At 45.4% G+C, this 13,601-nt stretch overlaps 1 protein-coding gene across 1 annotated transcript; it reads right to left on the minus strand.

Moving 5' to 3' along the window:
* Window positions 1-7,117: 7,117 nt before the first annotated feature.
* On the minus strand, window positions 7,118-8,056 carry LOC108412568 (olfactory receptor 52E8-like). Its single transcript, XM_017684644.1, has one exon. The coding sequence runs from the start codon at window positions 8,054-8,056 to the stop codon at window positions 7,118-7,120; it is 939 nt and encodes a 312-aa protein (XP_017540133.1).
* Between the last annotated feature and the right edge of the window lie 5,545 nt (window positions 8,057-13,601).

Below are 13,601 nucleotides of genomic sequence, written 5' to 3' on the forward strand. Positions count from 1 at the left end.
TAGTAGCAGCAGTTTACTCGACACCTGGCTTTTCATTGCAGCACTTTGGAAAATCTGGGGCTCTGCATTCATATGACCCTTAATAGCAGCTAGGCACACAATCATGGTGCAGTCCTCCCTTTTTTGGATATTGTTCAATCAAAATTAGTACAATAAAATAAATAAAAGAACAAACAATGCATCCATACTATGCAAAACAACGACTCCAGTGCCTCATAACCGTGCTTGTTAATGTGGTTGCCTCTACTGACACATATTTACTGGACTAGAAAAAATAACATGCATCATTTCACAAAAAGAACAAAATACTCTGTAGATGAATCACTGTTCTTCAGCATTTTTAACAAACTCTGAACATGGATGGCTTAATAAAAGCAATAATTTTAGCTGGATACTGAACTAAACATGTTACCTTTATGAAGCACAGCACAAGACTGTAACTTCCTGCTTCCTGTGCAGCAAATTAACTAACAGCTTAGGGCAAAAACACAATCTTGTGGCAGGAAAGGGGAACTTCGGTCTACACCTGCCCCCACTGTTAATGTCCACACTCAGTTTCCTGTTTACTCCTAAATGTCAGGATAGTTTCAGTGACTGCACAAAAGTGGTGAGGGCTAGTTCAGGGATAACACGGGTGACTCTGGTTGGGAGATGCTCTGAGGAAGAACTATGATGTGTAGATCCTGGTGTGACCCTCAGAATGAAGATCTCCTAATTCCCCTTTGTGACTAGCACTCCCCTACTCCCTCTAGACGACAGGACCCAGGTTAGGTAAGGAGAGAAGGTATCCATTACAAGTGCTAAAGCAAACCTTTATGCAGGGACATACCACATGATACGTGTAAGAAAAAGACAATACTGCTGCTGTGTCGGTGTGTTTTGTTTTAGAACATGCCAGAGAAGACCTGAGACAGGGACAAAGAAACAGGACATGAGACAGGTTCCTCATTGGTAGTCGAAAGAACTGACATCAAAGCCTATCTAGGTCCCCTGACTCTGCCCTGCAAGCTGTTTGGACAGTTGCTGCCACTATTCTGGTAGAGACGATGGCTACCACTGCAATAAGCTGCACAATAAAGGACTTTTATAACAAAATAGGAATAAAGAAGAATAAAACCTGTTGTTTTCATAAATATTCTACCACCACAAATACCAACCCATGTGGTATTTGGATGAGGGAACCATCCCAACCATTCCTTTGGGTTTCTATTGGGTTTGTGGAAACACGGCTTATCCATCACTTGTGGGAAGCAGGTCTGCAGAGCTTTTCTCCTGAAATCTTTTGAATTTTTAAAACAAACTGCAATATCTATTGTATTAACAAAGAAACATGAGTAGTGTATATATATCCATCCATCCATCCATCCATCCATCCATTATCTTCCACTTCTCCGGGGTTCGGGTCGCGGGGGCAGCATCCTAAGCAATGAAGCCCAGACCTCCCTTTCCTCAGCCACTTCCACTAGCTCTCCAAGGGGGATTCCGAGGCGCTCCCAGGCCAGCTGGGCGATATAGTCACGCCAGCGTGTCCTAGGTTTTCCCAGGGGTCTCCTCCCAGGTGGACTTGCCTGTGACACCTCCCGAGGCAAACTTCTCACCCTATCTCTAAGGGAGAGTCCAGACACCCTGCGGGGGAAACTAATTTCAGCCGCTTGTATTCGCGATCTTATTCTTTCGGTCATTACCCAAAGCTCATGACCATAGGTGAGGGTGGGAACGTAGATCGACCGGTAAATCGAGAGCCTTGCCTTATGGCTCAGCTCTTTCTTTACCACAACAGACCGGTAAAGAGCCCGCATCACTGCTGACCCAGCACCAATCCGCCTGTCAATCTCCTGCTCCCTTGTAACATCACTCATGAACAAGACCCCGAGATACTTGAACTCCTCCACTTGAGGCAAGAGCCTATCCCCGACCCAGAGAGGGCTCTCCACCCTTTTCCGTCTGAGAACCATGGTCTCGGATTTAGAGGTACTGATTCTCATCCCAGTCGCTTCACACTCGGCTGCAAACCGATCCAGCAAAAGCTGAAGTTCACGGCCTGATGTCCCCAATAGGACCACATCATCTGCAAACAGCAGCGATGTGACCCTGAGGTCACCAAACCGGACACCCTCCATCCCCTGACTGCGCCTAGAAATTCTATCCATAAAAATTATGAATAGAATCGGTGACAAAGGGCAGCCCTGATGGAGTCCAACTCTCACTGGGAACGAGTCTGACTTACTGCCGGCTATGCGAACCAAACTCCTGCTTTGTTTGTACAGGGCCTGAATGGCTCGTAGCAAAGAGCCATGTACCCCATACTCCCGAAGCACCTCCCACAGAATACCCCGGGGAACACAGTCGAATGCCTTCTCCAGATCCACAAAGCACATGTGGACTGGTTGGGCAAACTCCCATGAACCCCCCAGAATCCTGGAGAGGGTGAAGAGTTGGTCCAGTGTTCCACGACCCGGGCGGAACCTGCACTGCTCCTCCTGGATCCGAGGTTTGACTATAAGCCAGACTCTCTTCTCCAGTACCCCTGCATAGACCTTGCCAGGGAGGCTGAGGAGTGTGATTCCCCTGTAGTTGGAACACACCCTCCGGTCCCCTTTTTTAAAAAGAGGCACCACCACCCCAGTCTGCCAATGCAATGGCACCACCCACGATGTCCACGCAATGTTGAAAATGCGTGTCAGCCAAGACAGCCCCACAACATCCAGAGCCTTGAGGAACTCAGGGCGGATATCATCCACCCTTGAAGCCTTGCCACCTTAGCGACTTCGGCCTCAGTAATGGACAAGCCTATTCCTGTGTCCCCAGACTCTGCCTCCTCACTGGAGAACGTGTCGGTGGGATTGAGAAGGTCCTCAAACTATTCCTTCCACTGCCCAATGACGGTTTCAGTCGAAGTCAGCAGCACACCATCTCCACTATATACAGTGCTAGTGGCACACTGCTTTCCCCTTCTGAGTCGCCTGACGGTTTGCCAGAATCTTTTCGGAGCCGACTTAGTCACTTTCCAAGGCCTCACCAAACTCCTCCCATACACGGGTTTTTGCCTTGGCGACAACTGAAGCCGCAGATCGCTTGGCCTGTCGATACCTGCCAGCTGCCTCTGGTGTCCCACAGGCCAACCATGCCCAGTAGGACTCCTTCTTCAGCTTGACGGCATCTCTCACCTGGGGTGTCCACCACCGGGTTCGAGGATTACCGCCCCGACAGGCACCAACTACCTTGCGACCACAGCTACAGTCAACCCCTTTCTGCAATGGAGGAACGGAACATGGCCCATTCTGAGTCAATGTCCCCCACCTCCCCCGATATCTGGTCAAAGTTCTGACGGAGGTGTGAGTTGCAGATCAATCTGACAGGTTCTTCTGCTAGACGTTCCCAGCAAACCCTCACTATATGTTTGGGCTTGCCTGGTCTGACCGGCATCTTCCCCCACCACCTGATCCAACTCACCACCAGGTGGTGATCAGTTGACAGCTCAGCTCCTCTCTTTACCCGAGTGTCCAAAACACATGGCCGCAAGTCCGATGACACAACTACAAAGTCAATCACTGAACTGCGGCCTAGGGTGTCCTGGTGCCATGTGCACTTATGGACATCCTTGTGTTCAAACATGGTGTTCGTGATGGACAAACTGTGGTTTGCACAGAAGTCCAAAAACTGAACACCATTCAGGTTCAGATCAGAGAGGCCATTCCTCCCAATCACACCCCTCCAGGTCTCACTGTCATAGCCCACGTGAGCGTTCCCCCAGTAGGACAATAGAGTCTCCAGGAGGAGCACTTTCAAGCACCCTTCCCAAGGACTCTAAGAAGGCTGGGTACTCTGAACTGCTGTTCAGTGCATAAGCACAGACAGCAGTCAGGACCCGTTCCCCAACCCGAAGGCGTAGGGAAGCTACCCTCTCGTCCACTGGAGAAAACCCCAACATACAGTCGAGGGGCTATGAGAAAGCCCACACCTGCCCGCTGCCTCTCACCATGGGCAACTCCAGAAAAGAATAAAGTCCAGCCCCTCTCAAGGAGATTGGACCCAGAGCCCAAGCTGTGTGTTGAGGTGAGCCCGACTATATCTAGCCGGTATCTCTCAACCTCGTGCACCAACTCAGGCTCCTTCCCCGCCAGTGAGGTAACGTTCCAAGTTCCAAAAGCCAGTTTCAGCAACCGAGGATCAGAATGCCAAGGCCCACGCCTTCGGACACTGCCCGATCCACAACGAACCGAACCCCTACTACTGCCCCTCCCATTGGTGGTGGGTCGATGGGAGGGGGGACTCATGTAACTCCTTCGGGCTGGGTAAATGCCCGGGCACCAGACGCTCGCTGGTGAGCCCCTCCCCCAGGCCTGGCTCCAGGGTGGGGCCCCGGTAACCCTGTTCCGGGCAGGGTACACAAGTCCCGTTTTTGTGTCTTCTTAGGGGTTATTATGGATCACACTTTGTCTGACCTGTCACCTAGGACCAGTTTGCCATGGGAGACCCTACCAGGAGCTTTTGCTCCAGACAACATAGCTCCTAGGATCATTCAAGCATGCAAACCCCTCCACCACGATAAGGAGGTGATCCATGGAGAGGTAGTGTGTAGTGAGAGGTATATATATATCCACACTCCCACACCCTCACGTTTCTGCAGATATGTTATTCTTTTGATGGGACGTCACTGTAGAACTGAAACTCTGATATAAGTTAAAGGGGTCAGTGTGCAGCTTGTATAGCAGAGCAGATTTACTGTCCTCTGAAAAGAACAACACACAGACATTAATGTCTAAACAGCTGGCAGCACAAGTGAGTCCACCTCATAGTGGACGTGTCCAGATTGTCTCCCTGGTGTCGTGTGACTCGTTAGAGTTACAGGGTTCCAGGTGTGAATGGGGAGCAGGGCTGTTAAATTTGGTGTTTTGGGTTCAATTCGCTCAAACTGGCCACTGGATATTCAACACAGCACCTCATGGTAAAGAATCTCTCAGGATGTGAGGAATAGAACTGCTGCTGTCCACAAAGATGCCTAGGCTATAAGAAGACTGCTAACACCCTGAAACTGAGCTATAGCATGGTGGACAAGGTCATACAGCAGTTTTCCAGGACAGGTTCCACTCAGAACAGGCATCACCAGGGTCCACCAAAGAAGTTGATTCCAGGTGTTCAGCATCATATTCAGAGGTTGGCTTCAAAAAACAGACACATGAGTGCTGCCAGCATTGCTGCAGAGGCTGAAGAAGTGGGAGGTCAGCCTGTCAGTGCTCAGACCATACACCACACAATGCATCAACTCGGTCTGCATGGTCGTCGTCCCAGAAGGAAGCCTCTTCTGAAGCTGACGCACAAGAAAGTCTACAAACAGTTTGGTGAAGACAAGCAGTCCAAGAAAATAGATTACTGGAGCCATGTCATGTGGTCTGACGAGACCAAGATAAACTTGTTTGGCTCAGATGGTGTCCAGCATGTGTGGCGGCGCCCTGGTGAGGAGTAAAAGTGATGGACTGGCCAAGTACGTCTCCAGACCTAAACCCAATCGAGCACCTGTGGGGTGTCATCAAGCAGAAGGAGGAGGAGCGCAAGGTGTCTAACATCCACCAGCTCTGTGACGTCATCATGGAGGAGTGGAAGAGGATTCCAGTAGCAGCCTGTACAGCTCTGGTGAATTCCATGCCCAAGAGGGTCCAGGCAGTGCTAGATAACAATGGTGGGCACACTAAATATTGACCCTTTGAGCCCAATCTGGACACGTTCACTGTGAGGTGGACTCACGTGTGCTGCCAGCTGTTTAGACAGTAATGTCTGTGTGTTGTTCTTTTCAGAGGACAGTAAATCTGCTCTGCTGTACGAGCTGCACACTGACCACTTTAACTTATATCAGAGTTTCTACAGTGACGCCCCATCAATAGACAGAATATCTGCAGAAACGTGAGGGGTGCACTCAGTTTTGTGAGATACTGTATATTGAGAATTCTGAGCCATATAGGACGCTCACAGCATGTGACCAGTAGCTCACACCATCACAGTCACACTTTGCATATGGTTATTCCAAAGGCTCTTAACATATCAGCCACTGTTAAGGATGTTGCTTTGTCAGATTAGAATTTTGGCTAAATTAGACCTGGAAAACCTTCTTCACATCTTTATTTCTAGTGGGATTTGTCACTGTAATGGTCTTCTGGACTGGACTCAAAAAAATCAAGCACACAACAACAAAAACACCAGTGTTCTTATTCAGTATGCTATATATTTAAAAAAAACATGTAAAGATCTAAGTTGCTTTATTAAAATTGTGTCTTGTCAAAATAAGTGTGGCAACAGCTTTGAGATCATAATTGAATTGATTTAAGAGGTCCACACCTTTAAGGTATAGGCCGAAGCAGTAATATAAAAACATTTAGTACATTATTAAATTTATCAAAATTATAGGTGAAATAATTAGAATAGTTTGTGTTTTTACATGATATATTTCAGTCTAGCTTTCATTTAAGGAACCATAACCATATGCAGTTGATAATAGGAGCAATATTGAATACAAAGCAAACCGAAGGCGATCATGTTCACGGTACAAATCCACCTTGAATTTTACAAAGAAAAATGTCAATTCCATAGTCCGTTTAAGATTTTCCCTGGATAAAAAGGCCTCCCTAATCCACAGATGTTCACAAAATAACACTTTACAAAGAAGAGTTTACTCATGATGAGGAATCTTTATCTACTGTAAACTTTTGATGAATTGTCAAAATATGCTCTGGTTCTTTCATAAAGCTCTGCTCTGTCTACTGAAGCCATTTCTTCTTCTCTGTCTTACTGGATTAAAAAATAAATAAATAAAAAATAGACCAATCTGTGATTACACATTCAGCACAGTATGTCCAATTTAAAAAGAAAATACAAGCTAGTTTACAGACTACAACCATATGATTTCACTGTTTAGCACAAAAAGTAACCAATAGAACTAGGAAGAGGTTTTGTATTTTAAAAACAGAGCACCTCTAAAAACACACGATGAAAAGAATTTACAGAGCAAGTCTAAAAAAAATAGAAAGTCTTTTCTTTCCGACTGATTTTCTGGATCATGCTCTCTGCAGTTTTGCTATGTATGAATTAATCATTATTTTTTCATGTAAAGAAAAACTGAATTTTAATCTGGAAAAACATGAGTCTTTCTCTTCCAAAGGATTCTCTTAATCCTATTCCAAATCTCCTGCATTTTCAATCCATATATAATAGGATTAAGTAGAGGAGGAATGACCATATTTTCAGCTGACATTATCATAGCAAATAAATGAGGTACATTTCCTTCAAATCTGCTATTTATTACTTCAAAACATGCAGTACAAGAAAAAGTGGTGAAAATAAAAATGTGTGGGAAGCAGGTCTGTAAAGTTTTTCTTCTGAAATCTTTTGAATTCTTTAAACAGACATCAATTATTCTAACATATGAGTAGATAACAAACATCACAGGTGGACAGACAGCAATGGGTAAAGCAGACAGCCCATATGTGCTCACAGCCGTTAAATCTCCACAACTTAATTTAGCAACCGAGTAATTACTGCAGTATATTCGGTTTAATTTATATTTACACAGCTGTCTGTATGTTAGTATTATTGATATTCCAATTTCACAGGAAGGTATAAACCAGCAGAAAAATAAGAGCTTTTTAACGGTGGACATTTTCATAAGAGTTGCATATTGTAATGGTTTACATATGGACACATATCTGTCAAAGGCCATAACTGCTAACAGCGTGAACTCTGCTGCAGCATATGTGTAAATGCAAAAGGCCTGAAACAGACAGGCTCCATGAGAGATCACTTGTGTTTCAGACAGAAAGTCACTCAGTAATTTTGGGTAAAAGGCAGCTGCTCCAAAGAGAGCATTGCAAAGTAAAGCAGCAATGAAAATGTACATCGGCTCATGGAGATGTTCGTTTGTATAAATGACAGAAATGACAACAGAATTACAGCAAATTATCAGAATAAAAATTACAAGACAAATTACAAAGTAGACATATCGATATTTCTCCAGCTCCACATGCCCTTCCAAAGATAAATATGTAATATTAGTAGAATAATCCATGTAAGTCCATATAAAGAGCCAAAAATGTCTTAAACAGATAAGTCTGTGTAATGTGTTTGTGCTCACACCAGCGTCTTATGCTTCTAGTCAGGCATCAGAAACCCCAAGCATGAGAGTACAGATACTAAAGCTACAGGCTGTAATGAGAACAACGGCTCTGTGTGTCTGTATTTATACATTCTCTACAGGACAGATACAGATTCCTTAGTGGTTCACAGGACTAGTTTACTGTTTGGTAAATCTAGCCTGCCTCTCCTACTGCTGTAATATTGAATTGAATTACATAGAATATTGAGTCAATTACATTTCTTAGCATCAATCACACAGACATACACATACACACACAACACAAACTCCCCACACACACTCACTGCACACACTCATCACATATACACACTGACCACACACATAATACAGTGTATCACAAAAGTGAGTACGCCCCTCACATTTCTGCAGTTATTTAAGTTTATCCTTTGATGGGACAACACTGACAAAATGACACTTTGACACAATGAAAAGTCATCTGTGTGCAGCTTATATAACCGTGTGAATTTATTCTTCCCTCAAAATAACTCAATATACAGCCATTACTGTCTAAACCACCGGCAACAAAATTGAGCACTGCTTGTCATTTTCCCTCCAAAATGTCATGTGACTCATTAGTGTTACTAGGTCTCAGGTGTGCATAGGGAGCAGGTGTGTTTGAATCTGTAGTACAGCTCTCACACTCTCTCATACTGGTCACTGAAAGTTCCAACACGGCACCTCATGGCAAAGAACTCTCTGAACTACATGAAGATGGCCAAGGCTACAAGAAGATTGCCAACACCCTGAAACTGAGCTGCACCACAGTGGCCAGGATCGTCCAGCGATAAAAGAGCAGGGTCCACTCAGAACAGACCTCGTGTTGGTCGTCCAAAGAAGCTGAGTGCACGTGCTCAGCGTCACATCCAAACACTGTCTTTGAAAGATAGGCGTGGGAGTGCTGTCAGCATTGCTGCAGAGATTGAAGAGGTGGGGGGTCAGCCTGTCAGTGCTCAGACCATAAGCTGCACACTACATCAAATTGGTCTGCATGGCTGTCACCCCAGAAGGAAGCCTCTTCTGAAGTCTGTACACAACAAAGCCCGCAAACAGTTTGCTGAAGACATGTCAACCAAGGACATGGATTACTGGAACCATGTCCTATGGTCTGATGAGACCAAGATGAATTTGTTTGGTTCAGATGGTCTCAAGCATGTGTGGCGGCAATCAGGTGAGGTGTACAAAGATAAGTGTGTATTGCCTACAGTCAAGCCTGGTGGTGGTAATGTCATGGTCTGAGGCTGCATGAGTGCAGCAGGTGTTGGGGAGTTACATTTCATTGAGGGACACATGAACTCCAATATGTACTGTGAAATACTGAAGCAGACCATGATCCCCTCCCTTCAGAAACTGAGTCGCAGGGCAGTGTTTCAGCATGATAATGACCCCAAACACACCTCTATGATGACCACTGCTTTGCTGAAGAGGCTGAGGGTAAAGGTGATGGACTGGCCAAGCATGTCTCCAGACCTAAACCCAATAGAACATCTTTGGGGCATCCTCAAGCGGAAGGTGGAGGAGCGCAAAGTCTCAAATCTCCACCAGCTCCGTGATGTCGTCATGGAGGAGTGGAAAAGCATTCCAGTGGCAAACTGTGAAGCTCTGGAAAACTCCAAGCCCAGGAGAGTTAAGGCAGTTCTGGAAAATAATGGTGGCCACACAAAATATTGACACTTCAGGAAGTGTCTCTTAGGGGTCTACTCACTTTTGTGATTCACTGTATTTGGCCTTTGAGGGATAAAGAAGGGGCTGGAAAACAGCTGTGGAAAAATGATGAACACTCCTTTTATCTGTTCCTCAGTTATGACTGCCTCTCAGGGGTAATAATAAAATACAAGAAATGTAATATGGTCCATTTAACACTGGTTTAAGCCCAGTCACCCAAAACATTTACATTTACTGCATTTGGCTGATGCTCTTATCCAGAGCGACTTACAGTTTGATCATTTTACTCAGGCAGGCCAAGGTGGTGTTAGGAGTCTTGCCCAAGGACTCTTATTGGTATAGTGTAGGGTGTTTGCCCAGGTGGGGATGAACTCCAGTCTACAGCGTAGAAGGCAGCAGTGTTACCCTACCTAACCTACCTAGCTAACCTACCTAGCTAACCAACCACAACAGAGCTAATGGTCTTGTTTCTTTGTGTAGCTGAACAGCCCACCCTTTCTGGAGTGATGCTGACTGACTTGATCAAGTGTTCCTTCCTGCTCACCTGCCCTCCAGATTTGTTTGACCACCTTGGAGCCTCCTGCAAGTCCATTTACTCTCCTGCTGTGCAGAAAGCCTTACCTGCATGCCCCATCCACCCACTTGAACGCATACCTGGTCATAACATGCCCTCACAGCAATCTTGATTCAGATGATCATTCTTTTAGAATTGCCTCTGATAGGTTTCTAGATTCTAATATTTGTATGTCCATGACCTAGGTGAAGCGCAGATTGAAACCAGCGTCACCCTCTGTCCAGCCGAAGGTACCACTAGTGTACCCCAGCCATGCACTGGCCCCTCCACCAGTGCACCAAACTCACTTGATCTTGATTCCGCCCTCGGCCTACAATGTGTGCGAATACCAGATCTGCGTTGTGCTCTTAACTGTGAGAGCACACGTTTTGCTGGACAGTGGGTGGTCCAAGTCCTCAGCAAGGCAATGGACTTGTTGCTGGTCTGGGGGTTGGGTCGGCACTCCAGGTAGAGGCCCAGAGCACCAACGCTGGAGGTTGACCAGGAGGTGCCCCTCCACAGGTCGAGCTGTCCATCACCCAGTGGGTACTAGCTCCAGGAGAGGGCCTGAAAGCATGACATAGGAAGCACAAGCCCTCCCCGCACACCCAGGGTCCAGCATGACCAATCCACAGATTCCAACATGTCAGAGGTAAAGTGCATGTTGGCCTTAGCCACCACATCCGCCCTGACCACCATGGGAGGCGTACACATAGCGCAGTGGGCATGAGCGAGTGCCAGGAGATGGGCCGCACCATCAATGCGACTCCCCCATGCACAGCGCCCGCCCTGACCACCCTGGTGGTGCTCACATAATGCAGTGGGCAGGCAGGGCTGCAGGCAATGGCTTGCATGTTCACCAAACCCCCAGGCCCCATACCTTGCATCCGCCCTGTCCATCCTAGGTGGTACCCACGTAACGCAGTAGGCATGTGCGGTCACCAGGCGATGCCACGCTGGCATCACCAACCCAGCACCACCCATGCCCCACGACCGTCCAGTCCATTATGGATGGCATTCACATAAGTCTGTAGAAAAGCAATAAAGTTTATCATTTTAAAAAAATAATAATACAGTCACTTAAAATAAATGCAAACATGTAGCATAGCTGAGCTGTTGCAGTGGCCAGCTAAGGGCAGTCAAGACAAGACAATAGCAGTTGCTATAGGCATGAGCAGGGGTTATTAATTAAAAACAGTGTTATCCAGTGAAATTCAAATACTAATCATTAAATGTGTGTACATGTTCATTATTCTAATGAAATTGGGGACGGCCTATCTCCCATTTAATGAGAGATGTACACGTTAAACTCCTTTGGGTGTGACAAAGCTACATGTATGTTCAAAGGAGTTAGACATTTTCAAATTTCTGCTTCCTTTACTGCATGTGATGACAAAGAAATGCCATCATTTACATTTACATTTACAGCATTTAGCAGACGCTCTTATCCAGAGCGACTTACAAGAAGTGCTTTGTCAATCTAGAGAAAGTATCTTTGCTAGTTATCAATAGCTTAGAGAAAAACACAGTCCTGAGCTCAGATACTGCTAGAAACATAGTCACTGCAGACACCAAGAGAAAAAGAACCAGAGTTGAACGCAGAACTCTGTGCCATTCAATGCAATACAATAACAATAAGATACAATACAATAAATAAAATAAGTGCAGCTTATAGTTCAATGCCATCATGCAGTACCAGCATATGACCACAAAGGGGAGTATGTGCCCTCAATTCCATTTAGGTGCACTTGGACTGAGCACTTCTCTCTGTAATTGGGTCCTGGACTTCCTGACTAACAGACCGCAGTCTGTGAGGATCCACAACATCTCCTCCTCCCCCATCATCCTCAGCACCGGCTCCCCTCAGGGCTGCTTCTTTTTTTTAACAAGCAGGCAGGCAAATCAGACAGCAATTAAAGAGATTATTAACAGGAAACAGCCAGTCCAGTTCTGCTCCTTCTCCAGCATATCAGTTCCTCTGAACTCCGTAGTGTTGTATTTCTGATATCTTCAACAAAATTAATAGTGTGTTCTCATCTGCACTCTGTCAATAGATATAATAATTAAACATAAATTTGTTTACTTTTTTCTAAATATTCTACCAATTTATACTTAATAAATAAAATCATATTCTATTTGTTTTTCTAATAGCTTTCACACACTTATTCATCATACAGTCCAATCATTAACCCAGATAGCCCACCCTATTATAGAACCTAGTCATGGGCTGGAGGTTAGGGAACCGGCCTCGTGACCGGAAGGTCCCCAGTTTGATCCCCAAAGCCGACAGCGCATGACTGAGGTGTCCTTGAGCAAGACACCTAACCCCCAACTGCTCCCCGGGCGCTGCGGATTGGGCTGCCCACCGCTCCGGGCAAGTGTGCTCACTGCCCCCTAGTGTGTGTGTGTGCTCACTAGAGTGCATGTGGTGTTTCACTTCATGGATGGGTTAAATGTGGACGTGAAATTTTCCCATTGTGGGACTAATAAGGGTCACTTAATCTTAATCTATTAACACAGTCAGTAGTTATCATATTGAGTGGACTGGGTTGAGCTGCGATGGGGTGGAGTTACGAGTAAGATGGGGCTGACATTTCAGCACATTACAGCTTTTTAAATGAAATATGATCACGGCAGTAAGAGGAAGCTTTATGCGGGCGAAGGCTTGGACTTGCACTGGACATAAACACGACGTGGACTATGATTATGTAAATACTGTGTATATTGTTTAAATGTAAATAATGTGTGTATTGTATATAGTGGGCAAATTGTAGTGTCATGTGTTTGTTCTTATAAAAAATGACATCTTCATTTTTTAAAATGAAGTGCCACATTGTAACATTTTTAACAAGATAGGAGCAGTAACCAGAATGAGCGCATCATTCTTGAGATTTTTTGATCAGAATTTGCCCTGCTGAGATATAGAGGTTTGAAATATGTGCATTTGGACATCCCTGACTCTTTCTGTTTAACAGGTGTGAACTCCTCACACATGTCCTTCAAAAGGGCCTGACGTGCTCTAGTAAGAATTGGATTTTGTTTCATTTTTGAGTTGGGAAAAGCCTATGTCCCATTTAAAGAAAGAAGTACACATTAAACTCCATTGGGTGTGACAAAGCTACATGTATGACATTTTCAAATTTCTGCTTCCTTTACTGCATGTGATGACAAAGAAATGCTATCATGCAGTACCACCATATGACCACAAAGGGGAGTATGTGCCCTCAATTCCATTTAGGCCTA

The sequence above is a fragment of the Pygocentrus nattereri genome, chromosome 2, assembly GCF_015220715.1.
Source record: "Pygocentrus nattereri isolate fPygNat1 chromosome 2, fPygNat1.pri, whole genome shotgun sequence".
Lineage (NCBI taxonomy): Eukaryota > Metazoa > Chordata > Actinopteri > Characiformes > Serrasalmidae > Pygocentrus > Pygocentrus nattereri.